This window comes from Salvia hispanica, chromosome 2 (genome assembly GCF_023119035.1).
Source record: "Salvia hispanica cultivar TCC Black 2014 chromosome 2, UniMelb_Shisp_WGS_1.0, whole genome shotgun sequence".
Lineage (NCBI taxonomy): Eukaryota > Viridiplantae > Streptophyta > Magnoliopsida > Lamiales > Lamiaceae > Salvia > Salvia hispanica.
The window spans coordinates 12,428,192-12,455,759 of record NC_062966.1 but is presented as its reverse complement, the minus strand read 5'-3'; the positions used below and the strand labels follow the sequence as shown (position 1 = coordinate 12,455,759).

The 27,568-nt window shown below is 31.9% G+C and overlaps 2 protein-coding genes across 3 annotated transcripts; both read right to left on the bottom strand.

Annotated features, from left to right (window-relative positions):
• Window positions 1-5,986: 5,986 nt before the first annotated feature.
• On the bottom strand, window positions 5,987-6,475 carry LOC125206299. The gene has a single exon (XM_048105572.1). The coding sequence runs from the start codon at window positions 6,473-6,475 to the stop codon at window positions 5,987-5,989; it is 489 nt and encodes a 162-aa protein (XP_047961529.1).
• Window positions 6,476-24,793: 18,318 nt separating this feature from the next.
• LOC125204881 lies at window positions 24,794-26,500 on the bottom strand. 2 transcript variants are annotated; one of them, XM_048103641.1, is made up of 5 exons: window positions 26,392-26,500; window positions 26,139-26,306; window positions 25,998-26,044; window positions 25,431-25,507; window positions 24,794-25,327 (listed from the first exon to the last, which is right to left on the bottom strand). In XM_048103641.1, the coding sequence occupies exons 2-5, from the start codon at window positions 26,265-26,267 to the stop codon at window positions 24,987-24,989; spliced, it is 594 nt and encodes a 197-aa protein (XP_047959598.1). In that variant the 5' UTR covers window positions 26,268-26,306; window positions 26,392-26,500; the 3' UTR covers window positions 24,794-24,986. The 2 variants fall into 2 exon arrangements, with proteins under 2 accessions (XP_047959598.1, XP_047959597.1); XM_048103640.1 differs by having other exon boundaries at window positions 26,139-26,494.
• Window positions 26,501-27,568: the final 1,068 nt, after the last annotated feature.

Sequence of the window (27,568 nt, the reverse complement as noted above, 5' to 3'; positions counted from 1 at the left end):
GACTATAATCTCAATAAGATTGACTTAATATCAAACAATTCCCAATAATTTCACTCTAAAAATTATAATCTGGTCAAACTTAATATTTTCTTGTTGACGTTCTTAAGGCATCACACTTTGAGAAAATTTAATTGACTGCAATTGAAATGATTTGACTATGAACCCAATTGATAGTTGGCCACAAACAATATTTTCTTTATTTTCTTGGCTGTCCTAATCTGACCCAAAAAGAGAAGACAATATTCACACAAATCATTAATTATCTCATTATAACCACATTCCATTAATTAGTTAAAGAAATTTAACTTCAAACGTTGTAATCTATTTCGACTTTAAATAATTAAGAAATGTAAAATTACCTATATGTATGCTAACTTTTGATATAGTATTCTCTTCGTCTCTTCATAATAGAAATTTCTTCTGAGCAAGCATTTAAAAAAATTATGTTATCTGAAAAGAAAGAATAATAATTAAAATAAAAGAATAAATAGATAAATAAAAAGAGAATAAATAGATTTAAAAAAATCCACTATAACAAAATCACTCAAAAAAATGTACAAGTGATACAACAATAGAAAAACTGAGTATTTGTCAAGAAAATCAATGGAACATCCGAACAAGAAAAATAAATAAATGAATAAAAAGAAACACGATCTAAACAAAAGCACGCACTTTTGGAAAGTGTAAGTAAGTTTGGTCGGATTAACATGAAATTCGATTATAACAAATTCCCAACCATATGTTTTTTTTTCCATAACCAGACAAGCTTAGCATCTTTTATTATTCCAACGTGATATTGTTTTCATTTACTTTATTTACTCATTTATCTCTACTCCCTCCACCTCTGATCGAATTAGAAAACCTCTAATGTTTTACCAAATTTAATATGTAGTGTCGAAAACAAAACAATTATTGATAAGAATCACTTTTATATTAGGGGCTATAGGCTATTAGCACGATTTACTACTATGGGTTATAAATAGAATTACCTCATTATAAATTTATGTACAGTAAGTACTTCACTAACACCGTTTTAAAAAAATACTAGAAATTTTTTAGAACGGTATGAATTTTACATAATTAGTGAAATAAAAGATAAGAATTAATAAAGTAAGAAAGATGGAGAGAAAAATGCATAAAGTAAGAGATAAGAAGAGAAAAAGTGATGAAAATAAGGTTAGTGAATTGTATGATCCACTCCCTAAAACAGAGAATTTCTATTTTTAAGAGACTGCCTAAAATGAAAAAGGCGGTATTTATTTTTAAGAGACTATGTATAAATAGATAAGCTAGACTTACAAATTTATATATTACACTTGAACAAGGGAATGGATCTCCTGCTGTGCAAAATGCCACAGCAGGGAATGCTAGGCCAATCTTCACTCTACAAATGAAAATAAACCAAAATAATATAAATATTTGAAAATTAATGAACGATGAAGATTAAAACCGCATGTATTGCGATAACATTTTGCACAGTAGGGGATCCATCCCCCTTCAACAAAGACAGACGCAGATTTGCTGATCATAAAACCGTATCCAATAAAGGCAACCAATCTAATTATGGCCCTTCTACGTTACTTTATTCGTTTGATTGGAAGACTAAAAATAAGATAACTAATTCAAATAGGTTTTGCTTTTGTTTTTTTATTGTTTGCATATTTATACTGTTCTAAATTTAAAATGCATTATTCAATCATTTTTATATCGATTGATTCTGTGTATTACTATTTTGCATATAGTTACGCATAGAAAAGGCTAAATCAGATTTTTATTTGAACATAAGGGAAAGATATTCCGAGAAAAAATGAGATTAAGAATAATGAATATTGTTCATTATAATTGTGAAAATAGAGAGTTGTAGGTGTTGGTCCCACACTTGTTTGAATAGAGAGAGAGATACACATATCATATCATTATCTCTATCTTAGAGGAGGTGACTTGGTCAGTTGTGTCATGCTTTTGGGATCATTGCAATTATTGAACTCAGGCAGGCTTTAATCATAACTAACACCCAACATATATATACATTTTCAATGTATTTTACTCCTACTAGTATTGCATTTCATTTTCAAGATAGCTGCGTAGCTAAATTTTATACAATCAAAAACTAATTTATTTTAAAATAAAATATGTTTATTTAGACATTTAATTAAAATATATAGATACATATATTATATGGAAAGTGCGTAATATTGTGATTATAGATTTACGATTTGTGGATAACTTTTTTACTTTTTTTAGAATCATAAATATAATTAGAACATACTTTAATTCAAATTTTAAAAATAATAGAAAGAAAATTCAAATATAAAATTAAAAAATAAGGTTAAAGTCTAATAAGTCTTTTTAACTTGTCCACATACTATATTTATTATTTTAATATATACTCCTCCCATCCCACAAAAGATGTCACACTTGTGGGACGGCACGAGATTTTAGGAGGTTTTGTTTTATGTGTTAAATGGAGAGAGAAAATATAATTTTTATATTCATGTGAGATAGAACTTTTTCTAAAAAAGGAAATATGACATCTTTTGTGTGACAAACTAAAAGGAAAAGTGTGACATCTTTTGTGAGACGGAATGAGTAATTAATATATCAAATTATTAATATAACTTTATTTTGATGGTAAAAAATTTAATTATTCATCATCATTCTCTTACATTTTATATTATTTCTCAGATAATCTATCCGTTTTATTAAACTATACTTTGTATGTTGGACGTGCAACACATTTTTACCTTTTTTATTCAGGATTTTACACTAAATTTTATACTAATGATATAATATGAAGAATTAGTGATCTTGAAAGAACCACAATCTAATTATATTATTGCTGAGATAGTCTATCCGTTTTATTAAACTATACTTTGTATGTTGGACGTGCAGCACATTTTTGCCTTTTTTATTGAGGATTTTACACTATAAATTTTATACTAATGATAGATTATGAAGAATTAGTGATCTTGAAAGAACCATATAAATTAGATTGGACTTCTCTATATATAGTGTATATAGTCTCTATCGAGCATTATCTCATGTGTGAAATGTCATGGCACGTGTCAACAATGTAGAAATCCGTTCCACACATCCACATAGATAAATCGTACTAGTACTATTTAACTGGGGAGTGATCAATTACTAAATAATTAGCCATTCTAAACTAATACTAAATCTTAGTCATTAGATTAGATGATCTATCGGTTGAAATAATGCCACATAAATTATATTTTTAGTTAAGAAAATTAATAAATAAAATTAGATGGTATTAATGTCAATTCCCTCTCATTAAAATCATCTTAAAACTTTAAATTTACGTAACTCTCTCGATTTAAATTATTTTTTTACAAAAAATATATCAAATTAAAGATAATTTTATAAGGATTCTAACGAGATCTCAATTACATATGTTCCGACGACGTTCGGATGATAAAATTTGATATTTTTTATTTTAGTTTTCGTAAATGTTGATAACTAGATTTTTATCAACAAATACATAAAAAAATATCAATAAAACCATGTAAAAATTTCAATAAATATATGTTGATATTTTCTTGTACTAGTGTTGATATTCTTATGTCATATTTTTTATATTTGTAATACATTATGTTGATATAAAAAAACATTCACGAAAATTATCATATGATAACATAATGACGATATTACCCTTTTGTTGATATTTTGTCTACTATTTATTGAGATTCGTAAGATTTAATCACATCCACTCATTTTAAAATCCAAGGGTGGAGATGATAATATAATGACGATATTACCTTTTTGTTGATATTTTGTCTATTATTTATTGAGATTCGTAAGATTTAATCTCATCAACTCATTTTAAAATCTAAGGTGAAGTTTGGTCTTGATTTTGGATTAGGGTGTAATAAGCATTAGAATATGATACATCAACATTTTAGTGATTATCGCTCTTATTTAATTCGTAGAGCAAATTTGTTTTATTTCGTATATTTAATTTAATTCTGATACCTAAAAATATTATTTTAATTATAATTAAAATTTTAAATTACATAAATATTAAAATTCAATTATTTTTTATTTCATTCAGTTGAAATTACAGGGAATTGAACAATAAAATTTTGATTTGTATATAATTCGGATAGTTACTCTTGCAATAATATTTTTATAATAACCAAAAATCAAACAAAATATTTAAATAAAACAAACAAAAACGATATGCACTATAGTATAGATAAAGCACTCTCTTTTGTCTTCGATTTTTTTTAATAAGAATAACCACGACCTTTAATCTAATAAATGCATCCCTTACAAATGTCGGGGTTTATTGCACGTATTAGCTCTAAAATTACTATGGCTATCCTAAGTTAACTTGATATGGGTTTTAAAAAATGTAAATAAAAAGTGGGTAGAAAAAGTTAGTGGAATATGGGTTATACTTTTATATTGTTTTAAAATAAAATATGAGTACGATGAGTTAGCGAAATGTGGGATCTATTACCAATAGTAGTTCTCCCTCCATCCCAATTGTTAAAACTTTGTGCATGTAGATTAAGAAATTGTGTTGAAAAATTGGAGAAAAGAATAAAGTGGGACATATAAAGATAGAGTAGAGTGTGATGAAATAAAGTAAGAGTAATTTGATGTTTTGTTTTTTGTTAAAAACAAAAATAACTCAACTTAGTTGGGACATTTCAAAAAAAGAAACGACTAAACTTAGTTGGGACGGAGGGTGTAAAAAGTAAATGAGACACTTAATTATAGACGGATGAGATAGGAAACTTGGGACAGTTATTCGTGGACGGGGGGAGTATATAGTATAATCACTACAAAAAACCTATCTTTTAATGACCACAAAATTAAGATGCAATCACTAGTGTTTGAAATTTTTTAAAAATAACTATTTAGGACGCAAAAGAATCCCTAAATTGAGAAATTTTCTTAATCTTTTGCATTTTTATGATGATTTTATTTATGTTCCCTAGTTTTAGTTGAGATGCCAATAATAAGAATACTTTAGAAGTATTGGTCGTATAACTAGTTAGGTACACATATTAGCGTCCTTAATAAGATTTACAAGTGTCCTTATTCGATTTTTTTTTATATATAGTAATGATTATAATACTGATATTTCTCGTTATATATACAGTAGTACTTTTTTTCAATCATAAGGATTTAAGAAAACTAGTTACGTAAGTCGTATGGTCAAATATATCAATCACTTTTCAAGACTTTGAGTCATTGAATAATCATTCTTTCAATCCGTAAAATGAATTTTGTTTGACACATAACTTTCGTCCGTTTAAAACTAACTTATTTATTCTCGAAATTCATTAATTAAACCAATGCCTGGAGTATGTTTCTACTAGTATTTTAGAATAAAACAACCCATAAAGGAAAAATATTCAAAATGACAATTATGGTTCAAATATTATCATTTGCATTTTATTCCTATAACTAGTTTAAGAGTGTCGACATTTATAGATTTTTGTTGAATTTCTGTTTTTCAATTTCATCAATTAAATAAACCCGGTATGCTTTAACGTACGGATCATGAGTTGTTACTTGTTAATTGACACTTGATTGCTCTTAGGATTTACTTTCATCATTATTTTGATATCTGCAGTGCAAATGAAGCCGCCGTTAGAGCATCCTTAACCCTGGCCCGGATTTGGGCCGCAAGTCCCCTTCACGTCATCATTCCCTCAAATTAGGGATTCCAGGCTACAACTCCATTAACACCGCAGGCCACAACTCGGGCCACAATTCAGGCCACAACTATTCATTTCACAATATATTTTAATCGTAAAATAGAATACGTTGAATAATTAAAACCGGAAAAATTCATTGTTCAGTCAGAAAATAGGAAAAGAAAATTACAAATCCTAGAAAAAAAAATTACCAATACTAGAAAAAGAAAATTACCAAACCTAGAAAAAAGAAAATTACAAATCCTAGAAAAAAGAACTACTTTTTCTTCATTTGTGCGCGAAGGTATTCGATCATCTCACGGTGCAATTCGAGCTCGTACTCCGACTACGTTAGTCCACTTGCCATTCCACTTGTTAATCTCCTTCTGCACCCGACCCCAATGCTTGCGTAGCTTCACGTAGGTACGCTCGAACGAGCCTTCGGGTCGACCAGCGTTGTACTTATCCGCAATCCGCTGCCAGAACGCCTTGTCGCTTTGCTGGTTGCCGATCACAGCGTCCTCGGAGACGTCGACATAGTTCTTGGCCAGCCACATTGTCTCCTGCGGACTGTACTTCTTCGGCCCATCCTCATCGGCAACCTTGCCCTTGCCCCTCCCCCTCCGTGGAGCTGGTTCCATATCGCTGATATCGTACTCATCAGTGCTAACTGGCGATTCCATTTCCACATTGGTAGGCAGCCCGGGACTAGGCGTTGCATCTGGATCGGGTGTCGGCGGCACTTGCCAGTTCTGGGAGTTCACGAAATCGTCCATCTGGCGTTGGTCGCTGTTAAACCAATCCATAGAACTCAAAAAGTCTTGAAATGCTAGAGGATTGAGGGTGAGAGTTTGTGTGGAAGAGTTACAAAAAATGAGCAAATATAGTGTATAAATAGGAAAAAAAAAATTGAAATTTCGTGGGGACTTGCGGCCCGGCCCGAACGCAATTAACGCCGGGACGGGCCGCATCCGCTGCGGCACGGGCACGCATAACGCCGGCCGGGACGTGACTCGGGAGAGGCCCCGGGACACAACTGCGTCCTCGGGACTGTCCCGGGCTGGGACGCACGGTGCTCCAACGCTGTTCTCGGGCCGGGACTCGCGATTTGCGGCCCGGCCCGCCTGCGTTATTGATGCTCTTAGGAAAAGTTATATTACTAGTTATTAAAATTATGTAAGATGGCACAACTCATCACAACTATAGACTAAGTCCAAAATAATATTATACGGACAAAACATGAGAACTCAGTCCAAAAGACTAGTCTGTTAGGAAAGAGAGCTCATTTAGTCTATATACCTCGCACCAGTTGTTTTCATAATCGATTGTTCTCATAATCGATATGAGAATTGAGTGTTCTCGTGGTCACGACGGATTCTTTGCTCGGCCACCACTTCGAGGGTTACCACTCCTAATCGGCTCCAAATGTACTCATTGGTCTCGAAGAGTTCATTGCCCGACCACCACTCCGAGCCGTTTGGGTTCTCAATGAAAGCACTAATTGATACAAACGAAACGTGAGAACTCATCCCAAAAGAGTAATCGTTAGGAGAGAGAGCCATTTAGTCTATATACCTACACAAGTTGTTTTTACGAACCGATGTGGGAATTGAGTACGTAATATAATATCAACAATCTAAAAAGAGGATTTGAGTTTAGCCCCATAGAGCATGGCTTTTGTCTATTCAATTGTTCGAGGGAATGGGAAAAAAAAGTTATGAATCAAAATGCCACATTCGTTCATAAATCAATGTCTTATTTTGTCTTCATGGTTGATACGCTCGGATTTTACATTGTTTTAAGGCCATTATTTGGTCCGTTTTTAAGGTCAAAGTTGCATTACATGTCCATTATTTGCATATTTTATCTATTTTGGTATTTCGACATGTTTTGTGAGAAATGTGCATATTTGAGCTTAAAAAGGGAGTTAAAACGCGAAGTAGGAAATCTGGAGAGCTTCAGGTAGCGTCCGGCGACCGCCGCAACACTTCCGGCGACCGTTGGCGCTTAGCAAAGACAAAGGCATGCTCGACGACCGCCGGGAAGTGCGTGGAGACCGCCACAATGAGTCAGAAGCTTCTGGACTACTCGCGGCGACCGCCGGCCAAGGTGCGGCGGCCCGCCACAATAATGCGGCGCGCGTCATCTGTCTTAAAATCCAATTTTCCGGCGATCCTGAAGTCCGACCGGGGCGTTCTACACACCATTCTGTTCGTCTTGAAAAGAGCTTCAAGTTGGTACCAAGATCACCTCAATCGGAGTTATGTGAAGAGAGTTATGTCCGTTCTACCAAAGTCACGCAAAGCTTCCAGCTGCAGTCTAGGAGGAAATTCAAAGAAGGAAAGAAGATATTACCTTGTGAAGCCAAATCTTTAATGCTTGAAGGAAACTTATTACCAAATTTAAATCCTTCTCAAGCCTATATATACCCCATAACCTCATTCATAGAATTCAACCCTTCCATAGCCCCAAAAGGGGAGCCTTCATGGCTCCCCCTCCATTCTCCAACCCTAATTCCTTCATCCATCATTCAATCACCATTCTTGGAGATTGAAGCAAGGCAAGAGGAGCATGGAGACTTTAAGATTAATCCTTGGGTTTTGTTTGTTTATTTCATGTCTCGTACTTTAATTATTGTTTTAGTTCATCTATCTATGGATTGCTAAACAATAGAATTTTGAGGTTTGATAGTATTTGACTTATATGTAGTTCTTTTATGTTTAATGTTCAGAACTCGTTTCCACTTGATTTTTCTTGAACTTTTGTTCGACTAATTGGCCGTTACCTTGATTATTGTCAATCTTTGATCAGTGATAGCTTTGATTGGTTTGTCTTATATGTTCATACAATAATTGTGACATGAGTATTGATGCATGATAGAGAGAGATCGTGGTAAAACTTGAGTCGGATGAACGTAGAACTAATTAGAATAACTAAAGAGTTAGTGAAATCATTATCCTTGAAATTACTCTATTTGCCTAATTCTATCTTCTTTGCTTTTATTGTTTTACTTTATCTCTAGTTTTATATATTTCAAACTCAAATCTATGTTTTTCTAGATAGTATTTGACGCTTAGTATATGATAGCCAGTTGCAATTATATTCCCCGTGTTCGATATCCCGGTACTGACGTTTAGCTATACTAGATCTACCCTGTATACTTGCAGGTATTTTTAGTGCTAATAAAAAGTGCATCAATGGTCCATAATATTCCCCCCGTTCGCCAATAGGTGTTCAGTTTTCTATTTGATTCGTCCGCGAATATGAGTCCCAGTTTATTACTCCTTATAAATGGTATAAAGGCTTTACATTTCACCAACTCATTCAACTCACCTATCATTTAATCATTTAATATATATAAGTGAGACCTATATTCTACTAACTATTATTCACTCACTTAACATTTTTCAAAATTCGTGTCAGAAAAAAATGAGACTTCTATTTGCAGACGGGTGAATAAATTAATACTCTCATTACACTTTAAACAGTTACATACATCCCACCCCACTTTTATTATAAGCTATCATCTCTATGTTCGGCAAATAGGAGTAATTTTATCATTTTGGTCCATTTGGAAAATAGGATTGTTGAGGGAACGAAGCTGAAGAAACGATTACACACACGCACACTGGATTTGATTGAATATGGAAGAAGATGAATTTGAGAGAATTGGGAATTGTATTTCTAATTGAGAGGAAAAACGTTAGCTAAGATGTTACAATCTCAACAGTAGCTTACTAACCATTTATACTCAACACATCTATTAACTAGTTCTAATCGGATGGCTGAGAAGCAATCCATCAATTGAGTCTTCATCGCACGGTGCTAAAACTTCCTGAGCTCAGAATGGCTTGAGCTCTTATAGTTTATTCATTGGAGCTTTATTAGCGTTCATTTACCACAAGGATTAAATAATTCCTATCATTTTATACGGTTTCGACAATAGAAACCTTATCTACCTTTTCCACAAATTGTAGTAAGTACGTAGTTAAGTTACACGTTACAATATTAACTCTTCAATTTTATTTTAAAATTAATATAAAAAATAGGCTCAAACTCCATTAACTATAATAAATACTCATATTATACATAACAATAATATGCTGACTCATATTAATCAGTTTTAAAATTATACTAACTCATATTTTTATTCAGAATGCAATCAAAGAATTTATAAAACTTGGGGCCTAGTACTTTCTCAGTCCAAAAAAAGATGACTGTCGGAAAACGCTTAATTTTATATTATTTTGTTTATATGTTAGGTGGAGTAAAATAAAATAAAATAGAGATAAAAGAATTTTTAAGTAATGAATTATTATGAATAGAATAAATTAAAAATGAAAATTTTTATTTTCAATTATGTGGTATCACATGGCCCTTTAATAATAGAGAATAATACGAATTTTAATGTAAATTTTTTATAAATAATAGATTTAATTAAATTATTACTCCATAAAGAATAATATCTAGTTTATTATAGCAACAAATTTACAAAAGTAAAAATTGACTAAATTTTTAGGTGAATATATACTACTGTAGTATATAAAAATAAAACTATGGGTTCTAGTTGCAAAGAGTGAAATTCAAATTAATTTTGGACATAAAGACTGAAACTTTTAGGTCCGTGAATGGAATAATGATACTCCTAATAGTATAAATCTAAATGTGGTTTATGAGTTCCTAACCAAGCAAACAAATCTTCTAAAATTTTAAAGATCTAAGTAATGTATGAAAGGCCAAACGACAAATGTTTCCTATATTAGTCAATATTAGCGTGTTTATTCGACATATCAAGAGCGAGCAATTCATTCACATAAATTTAATTTTTATTTTCCACGCTATTGTAAAATTAATTTGATGTACTTGAGTTTGCAGAAAGAGTGGATTGTGTCATAAGTCATAAATAAGGTGATACAGCATCAAATATTTTGCAACAATAATTGCCGAGTGATTGAAAGGTCGTTTAGCCCCCATCGTCTTGTCCTTTTCTTTTACTGAATCAATCCTTTCTGTCATCAATGTTTCCCTATTTTCCTGCAGTAACAAATATTACACAAAATTATGATGACCCGCTTTTTACATCAAAGTTCAAACCAGAATTAATTACAACTAACTACACCTAATCAACTAGACTTTAGTGCAGAAAATTCACCGGTTTAAACACAAATTTATCGTGTTCATATATCAACAAACGTAACTTATTTAATTTCCATTATATATTCTTCTTATTTTCTTATACTATACTTTTTCATTAGATTTAATTTGCTTCTAAATTTTATTTTTTCACTAAATTCTAGGTGTTTTGCAAAATTTAAATGTCCTTAAATTATTGACTTGCTTTGATTTTATAACCAGTCAAATTAACTTTCACTACTGATATATGTTGATAACTTGCTTACGCGACACTAGTGGACGTCAAACAAAATGATGTCCTATTTTAGGCAACGAAACAACATTGTACTATAATAAATTAAATATTTTTTGTTGAATTATAAGGGATTTTGGTACCTAAAATACAAATTTTATCCAAATTCTGTTAAATTCCACAAATTTTAAAATTCCTCTAAAACATCACAAACTTTGCATTTTGTGGGTTATTTCCCATGGCGAGTGGTCAATACCCATATGCCATATCCAATTAACATACATGACTTTTCTATCTTACTTGACACAACTAAATAACTGAGTTTCTATGTGGTTTTTTATCCTATTGTCACGGACTTAAAAAGCAATCTAAAATGTCATAAACGTTTCATGGTTGCCATGTCGAATAATTTTTGGCTGTAAATATCTTATTTGGCCGGGTTGGAAAATAACACACAAAGTATAATGTTTTGATATTTTATACTCCCCGCGTTCTCAAAGAGTATGAACTTTGGGTTCAGCACTTGTTTTAATGCATTATTGGTAAAGTAAGAAAGAGATAGATAGAGAAAGTTTTTAAAGTATTATTAGTGGATAATGAGTTCCACCTTATTAGAGAAAGGAGAGTTTCCAAAATTGAAAGTCCATGCTCTTTGGGGACGGACGGAAAAAAAAATAGTGCATACTCTTTAGGGACGGAGGGAGTATTAATTTCAAAGTTGATGAAAAATATCATAATTTTGCCAAATTTTATGGTTTTAAGTGCCAATATCCCAATTACAAATTAAACCATAGTAGCACTTAAATTTTAATTTGTTGCAAAACCAAAATAAATTAATAGTTTGAAAATTTATAGGCAGAATTTTAAAATAACATGCAAAATCAGAATTTGATGTATAAAATTTTTGTGTGCAAATTTCATATTACACCCGGTGAGTAACATGATACTACTATTTCAGGGTAGGTAAAATTAACAAATACTGAAACTAGAAAAAAAGGACTAGGTGGTAGTATTACCTGAACAATAAAGCTATGCAACCAAATTTTGTACAACCAAAAATTGGTTTATTTGAAAAAAAATGTAATTTATTTATGTATTTAATGAAAAAGTATAGACATATATATCGTATAGGAAACGTTCATAATATTATGATATTTGTATATAATTTTTAAAATTTTTTAATCATAAAATATAATTAATGCATATTTTAATTCAAATTTGAAAAATATTAGAGAAATAATTCAAATATAAAAATAAAAAGTTAAAAATGAAGCCAAAAATGTTTTTAATATGTTAACTAGCTATATTTATTATTTTAATATTTAATTAACACATCAAAATTACTAATATAATCTTGTTTTGGTTGTACAAGATTTGGTTGTTTATTACTACTGTTACTCTTACCTGAAAGTCTAATTTAAAGAGCATTTACTTAGAAAGATCCTCATCATAATGAGATGATTTCTTGGTATCAGTCTTTGTATCTCCACAGCCAAACAACTGAAGCAGGCTCACATCAAATCACAATTTATTTCGTAGGATTAACTTAGGGATTCAAAAGATTTTCTGCTTGGATTTTAAATGAATAAATTAAGACCACTCACTCTTAACAAAAGTGATTTCTGAGCTGACTTATTCACATGATTCTCTTGTTCCAAAAAAATAAATAGACCCTAAATATAGATAAATATTTCTCGTAATAGATCTGTAGGGACTGCTAATTGAAGAATGCATTAGTCAAAATCTAAGATGGCTCGTTCACTTTTGTCAGAATCCAAAGATTTGATTTTACGGTTCCTGTCAGGCGTGGTTCATATAATCCCAAATACACTAAATACTTGTGTCAAATACAGACAAAAATATAGGAGTAGTATATTTATTGGTGATTTAAATTATTAATGATAGTAAGAATTTTGCATGATAATTAACATTAAATATAAATTAATTTAAAAAATTTATAATTAAAAAATTAAAATGTTTTTTAAAATCAGTGATATGACTTTGGCATTTTTCCCAGACAAGTTTTACCCCTTTTACCTCTTTTTTATATTAAGAGATATTTTAGTCTTACTATTTCCATTTATCCCTCTTCCCTTTTCTATTTTTCCCTAATTTTCTCCATCTCTCTCATCACAATTAAATTTTATTTTCATCTCTCAATTCTTTACTTTAAAAATAAATAAATACTCCTTCCGTCCCTCATTAGGAGTCACACCTCCGTTTCTGCACTCGTTTTATAAAACTGATAATAAATGTAGAGAAGACTTCTCTACATTATTCTCTCTCTTACTTTACCATTTCTCCACTTTAACTATTTATTATCATTTTTATAAAACGAGTGCGGAAACGGAGAAGTGTGACTCTTAATGGGGGATGCAAGGAGTAATAAAATGCACATCAAATAAAAGATTATAAAAATAGTTTTGACTTGCTATAAAGTAGGAGTATTATTTTAAAAAGAAATTTACAACAAAAATTTATATATATCAAAATTATTGATTAAGACTTTTATTGTATATGGGTATGGAGTATATGTCACACTCTCTTCTCAAATTTTTCTGTGTCACACTCTCCACACGATTCTCCTTGTGAATGAAAATACTCTCATTTAAGAGCGATAATCATGCAACTAGCCCCACCAACATAATCATAGCAATTACTAAAGACATAAGAAGAGCTTCATTAGCTCGCAGCCAATTACATATAATAAAAATGGTACTCACTATATATTATGATCGAATCTATATTAGTACTGGAGTAATACTTAATCATCTTTCACTAATAGCTGAGAACTGCACATGTAATAAAAGAAAAGAAAAATATCTTCAATTACGGAAAAGACAGCTTCTCATGCAATAGAAGTAATCCTTGGGGACAAAATGATTAGGTGTTTGTCATGCTTTTTAATTTCTATTATTATGACTATTACAACTATATAGTAATCATTAGCATTACAATCATCATTACCATCATCACATATTCACATGCATGCCTTTCAACCTTTTTAATCAACATGGATGCTATATAATGTTGGCAAAGAAACAGACAACTAATCCTATAAATATTGCATTATGTTTGATGTTTATCACTTCATGATTAAGATATACTTCCAATAAGTAATGATGCAATTTACATACTATATCGAATAATTATGAAAGCTAGCTGTACCTTATTGACTTATAGTGTAAATCGAATAATATTGACCTTGAGTTGATTATTCAGTTAATTGGCAAAAATAACTAATAAAATATACTAATATAGAATAAAATTCAAGTGGATTTTATCTAAAACTTAATTAGTATTAGTTTTATTTGACCTTGAGTTGATCTAAAACTTAATTAGTATTATTAGTTTTATTAGATAATATTGACCTTGAGTTGATTATTCTTTTCAGCTAATTGGCAAAATTAACTAATAAAATATACTAATATAAGATAAATTCAAGTGGATTTTATCTAAAACTTAACTAGTATTAGTTTTATTTGATTGTCTAGATAATATTTTAATATAACGTTATTGAATGTTTGGTTGATAAGATTATGCATAAGATTATATATGTTCATCTCATTTTATTAAAGTACTAGAATCAACTAAAATAAATTAATCTAATTTGAACTTATTAAATTTATTACTAGTATTAAATATGGATCAAGTTATAATCACTTAATTAATTAAATAAACATTTATTTAATTATCGTATGTTGATAATGATAATTTATTTAAAATGATTTATTAGGATAATTTCACAATTTATTTATTCATAACAATGTTAGCTTGAAATTAATTAATCAACTGAATAATTTGTACTACTCTGAATTAAGATAATATTTGAGCTAAATTGATGATGATTATAAGTTTAGTCCAGTGCGGCCAAATTGCTTCAAATTTCCGGCGAAGGTGAGGTAGCAACATGGCAACCAATCGATCAAAAGCAATACAGTAATTCATTTTCGGGTAATTCTCACTAGTCAATACCACGTGCTTTGCCCATTATCTTGGTCAAATCTAATGAAATCCAACGAAGAGACAAAGAGATTAAAACTTGCAACTCTATGTGGATCGATCCGTCTGCTTATTTCTCATTACATTGCCTCTGATTATGTATAGAAAAATTATTTTGCGCGTATCAAATAATAATCGTGCCAAAATTGACATTGTTCACTATTATCTTGCTTTTCTTTTTTGAGTCGATAACAGTTTTTTATTTAACCCGTGATGACTCAAATTCCTAATTTATTGAACGAATTTAAAATATTTGCCAATTGAGTTATTTGAGTTATACTTTATCGTCGCTGGCTATTATTTTGCTTTAATCTATGTAGTTTATCTTTAGGTTTATGCTAGGAATGCTCCCAAACGAGCTCATTACTTACACGCATTACATAATTGGTTTAAGATGAGCAATCTTATGTAAATTTTTAGTAGAATTCGTACTTGATAGATAGTATTAATTACTGATATGTAGTTCGTCATATATTTGCTGTAGTGGCCAATCTAAATTGATGGAGAAATATTGTTCCTATCTATAATCCTCCAAATTAGATTGCAATCTATATAGCACATTTTTGACAATCAAAAACAAGAAAATCATTACTATTAAAAGTGGAGAAGTAAAACATTAACAAGCTTTGTATGTTTTCTTGTTCTGTAAAAAGTGACTTTACTTAGGGTTCCCTTGTGGGGAAAATGAATAATCACCTCATCGTAGTGTGGGCGAACAAAGTTAACTCAGTCATGAGCCATGATTCTCGCACATCATTCTTTGACCATTTTACCTAAAGAAAAGGGCATTTCTCCTTAATCACATTTCCTTGACCTTGTTGACAACGACGAGGAATCAAATCACATTCGTTTCTATAATATTGATATCATATAAGTATATAGTACTATTGTGATTGAGACACACTACAATGGATACTAAAATGCAGTAGTAATCAATTAAGTTGTTCTAAATAAGATTTATTTATTGAATAATACTAAGTGCCCGTTCAATATGCATAATTGAAATTTGAATTCTGTTGAATAATGTAGTACTCCCTACATCACGGCTAAGATGACACATTCCTTGACTGACACGGGATTTTAGGAGTTATTAGTTAATGTGTTTAACTAGAGAGAGAAAAGGTGGGTGAAAGTTTTAAAATAGAGAGAGAAAGAGAGATGAATATTTTAATATGAGTGAGAAAAAGTGGTTGTATGTATTAATTGGAGAGAGAAAGTTTCCATTAAAGGAAATGTGTCATCTTAGTTGGGACAAACTAAAAAGGAAAACGTGTTATCTCAAGTGGGACAGAAGGAGTAGTATACAATTGAATTTGGAGGAATTGGTGATATGAAGTGTACTATGTAGTGTATTGTGAGTGCAGTGTGTGTGCAATGTGTGTGAAGATGCCAAATTTTATAATTTTGTAATTATTTGAATTTCCAATTATCTACTTTTGATCAGAAACTCAAATTGTGGAATTGAGAGGTTTTAATTTAATTCTAAATCTAAATACTCAAATCCAAATTAATAAATTCACGATTAATGGGTGATAAGAGATCGTTTGATTAGCCTTTGAACCTCAATTAAAATCCCTAATTATTTATAAATATATAAATGACATCATTACTATGGAACGTACTAAAATTATAAAATGACTAAATGGATATAATATTAAATATGAAACTCCAATTCTAATTCCAATTCTATTTCCGCAGGCCCATTTACATGATATTGAACAAAGTCTAATTGCAGTCCTCCACACGGTGGAATTGCCGGACGCAAGGTTTTGAGTCAATGATTTAGTTAAAGGATTCGAAATATGTATTGCCGCATAAGTATTAATGACAATACATATATCTTTATCTCGGAGATATGTCACTGTTGAATAAAAACGAAACATTGTAACCCCTCCAAATATGGTGGGGAGAGTAAAGTTCGACTATGAATAAATATTGTGAAATTTCTACCATACCTTCTTTTAACATAATTAAAAGCTTAAGAAAAAGCGAAATACACTTTTTTTCGTTGCAATAATGAGTTTGATTTTTGACCACCTTGTCATATACCTTTGGCTTTGCTCGTGTGTTCTATATTCAATTAAAGTTATTCTCCTTTTATTTTTTGTATTTATTTTATACATTTTTTCCTTTTTATGGGCAGCCATGTAAACCCTTTTGTTCCACTTCTTTTACTTTTAAGGCAAAATCGTTTTATCTTAGCAATCATGATTTAAACCACTTAGTTAATTGTCATCATTCATGTAATCTCCAGTGTCATCATAATCATGGGCGACTATAAGGCGAGGACAAGCAATTCCTAAAATCCAAGAAAAAACAAAGCTAAAATGGGACATCATGAAATTCAACTTTATACAAAATTGATCATTTTTATTTTCTTCTTCTTCTTCTTCAGTGGTACCATAATTAACATTTAAATTTTTACTCGAATTTGTGTATTTGCTTTGACACATGCACTGATTACTCTTATTTTTGTAGGAGAAGCCCTGATAATCCTAATCACTAGTTAATCCATATTACACACGTGTCTATATATATATCACTATTTCATAGCAATGAATTGATGGTTCCGATTTGAATTATATATATATGTATAGAGCGGTTGTTAACTACTTGTAACAAGGTCCATATTAATTTATTTCTCCTACAATCACTTTATTTAAATCGTTTTCTCAAATTTTCAAGAGTGGCGACGTACAAATATTAATCTATATATAAGTTAGTCTTTTATATATATGTGATCAATTATTTTAGCCTTCCATATTCAATGTTTTTCTCGTAAAACTTGACCTTTCTAATGAAGAAGTCCTTACCCAATATATAATGCATATTGAATATAAAGTAAAAGAAAATAAATACTCTTCTTATTGGAGTATGTACTAGCCTTTTAATTATCTACTACTACTACTACCACTACTACATCACAGCACAAAATTGAAATTAAATGAGTTGAATAAAATTCTCCCGATAATACTGTACAGCCCACGCGGCTTAGTTTGACGCAGATTTAGTTAAGAGCCCACGCATAATTAAGTGGCCACTTAATTATGCGTGAATTATGACATTAATTTTTGACTAATCATGACATAATATTGCTAACTCTAAAACCTAAAACCTCACCACATCATTATTACGCCAACAGTATTTACAATTTGCTTCTATATTTGTAGGCATAGAAATTTAACAATTAGGACTAATATAATTTTTGCATTAATTAAGGTCGCACTTAAATTATGTTAGCACTAGCCACTAGGGGCAGGCGGCCGCGGCCGCGGTGGCTGATGGCTGAGCACAAAGTTTGGAGGCTGATTAAGATGGTTAATGAGAAAACCCCAACCTAAATATTGGCTTGTTTAGCTTAATTAAACAAGATCATTAACTGATTAGTACAACTATAGCGCGAAGGTTTTTGATTAGGAGTGTTAAGCCACCACTTGTTTTATAGGTTTGTCGGCCTCTTCTTCTGGGCTATTTTTTTTTTTTTTTCACTTTAGGAGCAAATATAATGAAGATCAGTTTCGTTTGGGCTTGTTTATCAATAGTATTGCTTTAAAATTAGGCATAAACACTACAAACGACATTAATAGAAATTCACACAATCAATAGTGTTTTCTATGTACAATTTTTATTTCTAAATTTAACGAGTACTGGAAACCGAAGTTTATATCGTATAGGAAATGCATCCTAAACGTAGTAATTAATTCCTAATCCATATATATAACCTTCAAAAGAGAACATTTTGCGAAAAATAGTTTTCCCCTATAGCGTATATAAATCTATATTTAAAAAAAAAATAGTTGTTAATTTGCATACAAAATATTATTGATGATCGAAATTTTAATCTAAAATATGCTCATCATCATAATAACTGAATATTAATGTGATTTTTGTTTTAAATAGTCGTTGATTAATATTGCATATTTAAAATATAACTAAAGTATTACTCATCACAATAATTGAGCATAATTGCGAGTTTAGTTTTAATAATCATCCATTAGTATTGCGTTTCTTTTAAATATTGATAATGAAAAATTTGAATATTTTGTGGGCAATAAACCAATAAACGTAAAAAACTACCAATATGATTTTTTTTTATTTAGTTCTAATTGGGCAAATAAATTTAATTAATTGACTCATTCACATATAAATCTTTCTTTCAGTAATGTTAGCATCGAATTATTGAAATTATTATTTGTAGGTAGAAGTGAGTTAAGCATCCAGCTACAGAAACTAAAAATACAAAAAAAAAAAAAAAAAAAAAAATCATTTTTAATGCAATTAAAAACGCTAATTTGTGCATCTTAATATACCACCAACACTTCAAAACATGTCCTTATTACTGGTGTCCTAACTAAAATTAGAGGACGTAAATGAAAGCGTCCTAAAAAAGAAAAAGATTAAGTTAATTTGTCTTTAATTTACTCTTCTCTGCATTATTCTCTCTCTTACTTTACTCTTTCTCCACTTTAACTATTTATTAATATAATTTTTCGAAAATTAGTGCTGAAAATGAAATGACTTTACTAACGTGGAAAGGAGGAGTATATGTTTAAATAAATAAAATTTAATTAGCCATTAAATTTGTAGCTGTTATATTGTGTTAATGACCATTATATTAACTAAACATTGGCCGACTATAACCAGTTAGCCTAAATTATGCTTTCTTAACGAAATGAATTAATTTGCTTTACTTAATTATTTGTCTTACTTAATTAATGGGCTAATGGATTTGATTAATATAAATATGTTTATAATTAAATCAATTATAACATTTAATTATTACGAAATCATCAATTATAATGTGTTGTGAGATTAATGTGACTTAGATATAATATTTGTGTTTTAATGAAAAAGTTAAAAAGTAAGTGAATAAGAGTATTCTTTGGTTAAAATAAAACAATTATTCTAGTATATGATATTTATAGAGAATGAGTTTAAGTTTAATAGAAATAATTAGAGATAATCTAAGGTCTGTTATAATCAAGTAGTATATTTTTTTTTTGCTATATCTATTGTTCTTGAGTTATCTTTTGGTTAAGTGTGTTGATAAACATGTTATCGTTACCATACCCCATGCAACTTTTTGGTAACAACGGTGACTAATTAACGAGTAAGCCATTTATGGACCAACTTTGTTTTTAATGTTACTTATATAGTTGTGGCCGTATGTTACACATTTATTTTTTGTGTACAACGATGGCCACATCACTAGTCGGTTCTACTTTACATCAGCGTCAATTTCGTGTATATTTGAAGCTGTGGTGAAAATGGCTTATTTCATTTCAAATATATTGAAGGTTTTGTGCAAAGAAACAATACTTCCTTTCAAATTTAAAGTATTTTTGTATAATTTTTTTTCCTTACCGTAGTTTATACTCTCTCCATCCCGAATATAGGGTATATGAACTATTTCCTTTTTCATCCATCCCTAAAAAATATAAACTTTCTAATTTTGAAAAATTCAAACAACATATTATCTTTAAACATCATTTTATTTATAACTTATACCATCACCATTAACACTTATACTATTATAATAATATGAATCTCACTCTCGCTAAATTATTTCCACTACCCTTTCTCTCTTTCTTTCTCTTTTACTTTTCTCCTTATTTATTAAAATCCGTGTCAAACCTAAAGTTTATATTTTATGGAAATTATGGAAACGGAAGGAGTATGCACTTTAATAAATCACAAATTTCAATTTTGACAATTAGTGCAATTCAATTAGTAAGACGGTCACATTACAAACTCTGACGAATAAATTAAGAATTCGAAGGGGAAAATGGTGATCAATTTGTGAAAACAATTAAAGTTAAACTCTAATATTGAATTTAATGTGCATTGCGTAATGGGACAATTCTAGTTACTGGTTAAATTACGTTACAATGGACGATGAGTGTAAGAGCATCCGCAGCGGTGCTCGTCCGTACCGCTGGACAGAGCTCGTCCGTCCGTGCCATTGAGCAGCCCTACGTGGCATGTCCTGATTGGCCAACGGCTATGCCCTACGTGGCATGTCCTGATTGGCCAACGGCATAGCCGTTGGCAAATTCGTTTTTTTTTTAAAAATCATAAATATTTCAAAATAATACCAAAAAATAAAAAAAAAAAATTTTGGACTCCCACAAAATAGAGCCGTTTATGGACGTTTTTTTTTGGATTTTTGTGATTTTTTTTAATCCCAAAATCATCTATAAATACACACATTCATCATCCACTTTTCACATCAAATTATTTCTCATTCATACTTTTTCATACTAAATCATCTACATCTTCCTCTCTCACCCAAACTCTCTCTACAAAAATTCAAAAATGGATTTCACCAATCTCATTGCGGAAGCGGAGCGCGAAGAACAAGAATATTATGAACAATATCGTGCCGCCTATGAAGCCTATGTCACCGCCAATAACCCCACCCCTCCTCCTCAACCAACTAGAGCAAAACGTCGCTACATCCCTCGTGATCGAGAGGGAGCCCATGAAAGGCTCGTTGCCGACTATTTTTCCGACCAGCCGCGGTATCCAGAAGATTACTTTCGGCGCTTAGTTTTCGCATGTCAAAACGGTTGTTTATGCGTATTGTCAACACATTGTCCACCCGCGTTGAATACTTTCAAGAAGGTGCAGACGCAACCGGTTGGCAAGTCTCACGGCGTTGCAAAAGTGTACTTGTGCCATCCGACAACTTGTTACTGGGCAAACGGCTGACCTCTTCGACGAGTATTTGCATGTCGGTGAGTCAATTGGAATCCTATGCCTCAAGAATTTTTGCGACGGCGTTCGTTCTGCTTTCGGCAAGGAATTCCTTCGGGCACCCACCACCGACGATTGTCAACGGTTGCTTCGTCTTCACAAAACAGTCCACGGTTTTCCCGGTATGCTAGGCAGCATTGACTGCATGCATTGGAAGTGGAAGAATTGCCCGACTGCTTGGAGGGGGCAACACTTAAGCGACCACATAGGTGGCGGCCCAACGCTTATCCTTGAAGCGGTTGCCGACTTCCGCCAATGGATTTGGCATGCATATTTCGGTGTTTCCGGATCCAACAACGACTTAAACGTGTTACATTCTTCACCACTCTTCGATGATGTTTTGAATGGTGTAGCACCGGCGATCGACTTCACCGTCAACGGAAATGCATACCACATGGGTTACTATCTCGCCGATGGTATCTACCCAAGGTGGTCGACTTTCGTGAAGTCGTTCAGCAATCCACAAGAGCAAAGACGGATTCTTTTTGCGCAGCGTCAAGAGTCTGCTCGGAAAGACGTCGAAAGAGCTTTTGGTGTCCTTCAAGGCCAATTCAACATTGTGAAGTCCCTTTCTCGGCTTTGGTACGTTAAGAATATCACCGACATCATGTACACGTGTATTATCTTGCACAACATGATTATAGATGACGAAGGACTGATGGCGGCAAACTTTTATGACGAGGATGAAGCCGGAAGCTCAACCGCGAGGTTGTTGGAACATATATACTAAAAAGCATTTTTCGAGTTTATTTTGAATTTGATAAATTGCTTGTATATTGTAAACATTCTTCATTTAATGAGAATAATAAATATTTTCTTCATACTGTGTATTTTACTTTAATGGGTATTGACCGTATTTAATTATATATTAAATTATATAATTAAAGCGCCGGAAAGTAAAATCAGTCTAAGTCTTCTACATTGAAGGCTGGGTCGTGGAAAGTCATCCGTTGGCCCCCCCGGTACCTTTTAGAAGTAAAACTTTTCCAAACCTAAAAGGCTTTGGCTCCCCTACGTAAAAGGGTTGCGGTGTCCTCCAAACGTCTTTACCTTGAGAATGACAGGACCCTTGGTAAGCATTAAATTCTAGATAGACCGTTTTGTTGTATCCTTAAGACGATGTCTTAATTTTATTTCAATAATTAGTAAAGAAGGTCCAATTGGGGAGGCCCAATCCAAGCCCCATAGATCCCTAACCTAGCCCATCATAAACTCTATAAATAAGGATGTAAGGAGAGGAGACAAATATACATTACACAAAACCTAAACCTAGCCTCCAAGCTTGCAATTTTCGAGCTCCTCACTAATAGGAGATTTCGAAATTTGCATAGTGTGTGCAATTGGTTTTTCTTGTCTTCTCCTTCAAGTTCCTTATAATTTCTAAGAGATTCCTCCCACAAGGAATTTAGATCTATAGAGTTAAGGGTCATAGGCTAGAAGATCTTTGGTCTTGCATTCACAATCAAGCTTCAAGATCTACACGTGGAGAAGTAGCAAGCCACTTCGATTCTTTGGAGAATCATTGTTGTAAGTGTTCAACGTCATAATTTAATTTAAATTATGTGATTAATTGCGCAATAATATGTCTCTATATGTTCAAGCATGAAATTGAATCGACCCACATAATCACCTAAATAGATTCTTTTGTGGATTTATTTAATTTGCAATTTCCGCTGTGCGATTATCCCCAACAGAGGTCTCCCCCACGCCAAGGTGTGCATACGACGGTGAACGAGAGGATCGAAAGAAGACACACAATGCGCGATACAAGAGCCCACACTGAGCTACAAAAAGATCTAATCAATCACATTTGGGTGAAATTCGGCAACGAGTAGTGCGTCTTTTTAATTTTATTGATTTTAATTGTGTAATTTTTAATTTTTAGGATTTTTATTGGGTAATTTTTAATTTTTAGGATTTTAATTATGTAATTTTTAATTTTTAGGATTTTAATTATGTAATTTTTTATTATTTTGTAATTTGTAATAGTATTTCGGGTATTTTTAATGCATTTTAATATTGTTGAAATATATTTATTTAAATTGAATAATAGAATGGTGGGACCCTTGAGCTTGTCCTTAGCTAAGAGCACGGATGTGGGTGTTGTACTCTTAGCTAAAAAAAAGGAGTAAAAGTGGGTCTGAGCCTACTTTAATGCTCTTAGCTAAGAGCACGGATATGAATGCTCTATGAGAAAATAATTCAAAAAACATAAGAAGCTATGAAGCAAGCTTGTAACAAACATAAGAGTGAACTACATTTTTTATATCTAAAATTTAGATTGGTGTATTCGTTCTTTTTTTTTTAAAAATATCACCACATGCATGATCATGAACTTTGATAGTATAATATTACTGGAGGTACTTTTGGACTTTTTAGACTTTTATTGATATAAAATACCCTTCAGTTTTTATGGGGCATTTTAGTTTATTTAAAAATTCAAAATATAATTGAATAAAATTTAAATTTTCTCTTTCATTACAAATAGACTAAAATGGCCATTAAGGGCTGGAAGGTAGTTTGGACAATTTTTTTTTCAAAAGTTGCAAAAGTCTCTCTAGCAAATATTAAGTGATCAAATTGTATGGACTTGAGTTGATATTTTTAAAATTTGAATACCATATTTAATATCAATCCAAAATTTAGTCCCAAAAATGTAGTTCGCTCTAAGAAATAAAAATAATTGGGATTGGATCCCACTTTTGCCATTTCAGGGTTTATAGCGGCTTTAAACTATTAGTTGGGTTTTCCATTTCTGGTTATATATTGGTCATTATTTATGGACCACACTCTCGCTTAAGTGTAAGGTGGGCCGAGTTGAGGCCCAATCTATTTTCCAAATCTAATTCTAATATTTATGGGTTTGAAATAGGCAGTTAATATTTAGAAATGGATTAGTAATTTCTGGTAGTGATGACTGACCTTTACCCAACATTGGTTTTCTTTGCTTGTAGCTGACGTAAATTACTTCATTAATGGTATACAAATTAACAAATCGACATATAAAATTGAATACTCCTACATTGTTATTTCCTCTTATTTTGGCCTTGAAAAAAATTCAAGTGTCCACCTAACACGACTTCAAGCTCGTCCTTATAATTAGTAGACGTTCCAATCATATAATAGCAGACATACAGTGATCCAACATTAAATAATTAGGTTTAACTTAATATTACTATTACACATTATAGGCATCAAATTTGGCGAAGCAAACTGCTGATGGATCTAGCTTTGACAACACCAACCGTGCTCCTCAACCTCCCTTTCCCCAAGTGATGCTCACAAAGGGAGTATCCCACCAGCGTGGCTTGGCAGCACCGCCACCCGCGCCCGTTTACGCGGCTGCACCGAGACCCTTCCATGATCACATTACCCCTCTTGCTCTTCTTCCCTTTTTCTTTCCGAGCATCGCCATATTTCTTGTTCATTTTCGACTTCATCTTTGCAGCCGCGCCTTCCTCGCTCGGATTTCTCTCGAAAATCCCTATCCTCTTCTTTAATGGCACCAATTTATAGCTTTCAACACAACACCTACCTACAATTTATTACCAATATAATCACCAATTTATAGTCTTATCACCTAAATTTATATATGGACAACAATATCAATTACTAATATTAAGGTACACACACCTAACCTTGAAGAGAAGAAGATGATGGCTGCATATTTGTGTTGGAATCTTCTTCTCCATGACAGACGATGCTAACTATTTTCCTTAGATGAGAAAAAAGTTGGAATTAGCAAGAAATAATAAATACCAGCATTAGTGCAAGTAGCTAGCATGGAAAATTATGTGTGCACGGAAGAATATATACAAGCTGGGGAGGGGACCATATATATATATGTGTGTAGTATATTATCCCATGCTAACATGCACCACATGGGTGGTGTATGTATTGTTTTTTATCCAACAAAGATAAGAAATAGTCAAATAAAAATAATACTATCATGATACTTTTTTCTAACTTCTTTAATTTCAGATTAGACGGAAGGTAGCCAAAGTTGATACAATGACACCATATAAAAATGTGATTTTTTTTCTCCCACTTTTAGTAGTATCTTTCTCTCTCTAGCCTTCCTACACTTTTAACAAGCTGCAAGAATTCATCTTAATCTGTTTCAATTGAGTATATGAATATACATTGAAAGAAGTTAGCATCAATAAATAATTTCAATTCATTCACTTTTTACTTTCCACAAATACCTGATATCATTATTACTAGTATTCATACGATCATCATCTCCAAACTCCTGCACACAATAATCGTGTAATTAAATAAACCAGAAACTCTAATCATAGGCAATAATAACAAGAGAAACTTGTAAATTTGGTGGAAGATTTGACCTTTTGTTTCATTTTTTCTTCAGTTTTGAGATCACACGGCGGCTGTGATCGTGGGAGGTGGAGATCTGAGAGTGAGAGAGGTTGTGTAGGGATGGAATCACACAGCGCCAAACGCTTTCGGATCCTCATAATTTAGTGATAAGACTAAGCTCTGAGGATATTGTCTGTCTGCACACACACACACACACACACACAAGCATGAGATGAGAAGGAAATAATAATGGGATAAAAGAGGGCAGTTGAAAGGCCAAACTTATAGAGAGAGATCACAAAGAAAACATGGCCTCCAAGAAAATGTGTTTTATGTATAATTGTATTGGGTGTTTTCTCTCTCTAACTTTAATTTGTTGCACCACACACAGTCACACACACTGCACCACACACATGAGGATATACTTGTATGAGAATCAAAAGGGAAATACTCCTAATAGGATTTCTTGTTGGTGGCACGTGCGAGAGCTGGTGAGGCACGTGTCGGAGAGACGTGGGCTCCACCGCAATTGAGAGACAAGTACGGATGATGACAGCGTGGACTACTGTGTGTTTTCCGGGGGCGCGTGCGACACACAGAATTGAGCAACTGGCATGTAATTATATGAAATTATTTTTCTAATGCAATGTCTTGCCATATGGTGAATTATTACTATTATTTTTATTATTATAATGATATTCACCAAAATATTACTTCCTCTGTCCCATATTAATGGAATCATTTCTCGTTTTAGTACGAGTAACACATTTATTCTCACTTACTTTTAGCTCTTTCTTACATTATCTCTTCGTCTCTTTATCATTTTCATTTCCTACTTTATTATTCATTTACTAATTAGCTCACTTAACACAATTTTTTTTAAAATCGTGCACAGAAAAGAAATATCTTCACTATTGCGGAAAGGAGGGAGTATATAGAAAGTGAATTGATTGAATGTTTATATTCATTGCCTCGTTGGGAATGGCCGAATGAGCATCTTAGTCAATTTGATGGTAACTTCTAAATTATGGAGTAGGTATCTATGTTGGATTTTTAATTGCAAAATTTATTTTTAAGATTCTTAAATTGATAAAAATTTGTCAGCAAGCCCATTCCGGTAGCACATTTATCATAAATATGTCAACTAATGCAAATTATGAAATACTAATTTTTATATTTATTTGTGTAATGTGACAACTTGTTATTTATTCGTGCAACTACACAATTTAAGAAGAACACCAACTTCAAAAAATGATTTACTTTCAATATACTCCATATAGTCACATGCCGTTAACTGGGTTAGTACTTTGGATTCAGTTGAATTGTCAATCGGGTTGGATCCAATTCGATTCGGCCTATCTTAAGCTGGGCAGTTTAATTTGAGATGCGACTTTGCCTAATCCATGAATAAAGCAAGCTCGACTGGAATGTGTTTATTTCTATAAATTTGGACTAAACC

Coding starts and splice junctions, on each gene's coding strand:
- LOC125206299 (XM_048105572.1), bottom strand. CDS start 6,475: ATGGATTGGTTTAACAGCGACCAACGCCAGATGGACGATTTCGTGAAC.
- LOC125204881 (XM_048103641.1), bottom strand. CDS start 26,267: ATGAGGATCCGAAAGCGTTTGGCGCTGTGTGATTCCATCCCTACACAA. Junction 26,045..26,138: donor AAGAAAAAATGAAACAAAAG/GTCAAATCTTCC, acceptor TATTGTGTGCAG/GAGTTTGGAGATGATGATCG. Junction 25,508..25,997: donor ACTAGTAATAATGATATCAG/GTATTTGTGGAA, acceptor TTCTCATCTAAG/GAAAATAGTTAGCATCGTCT.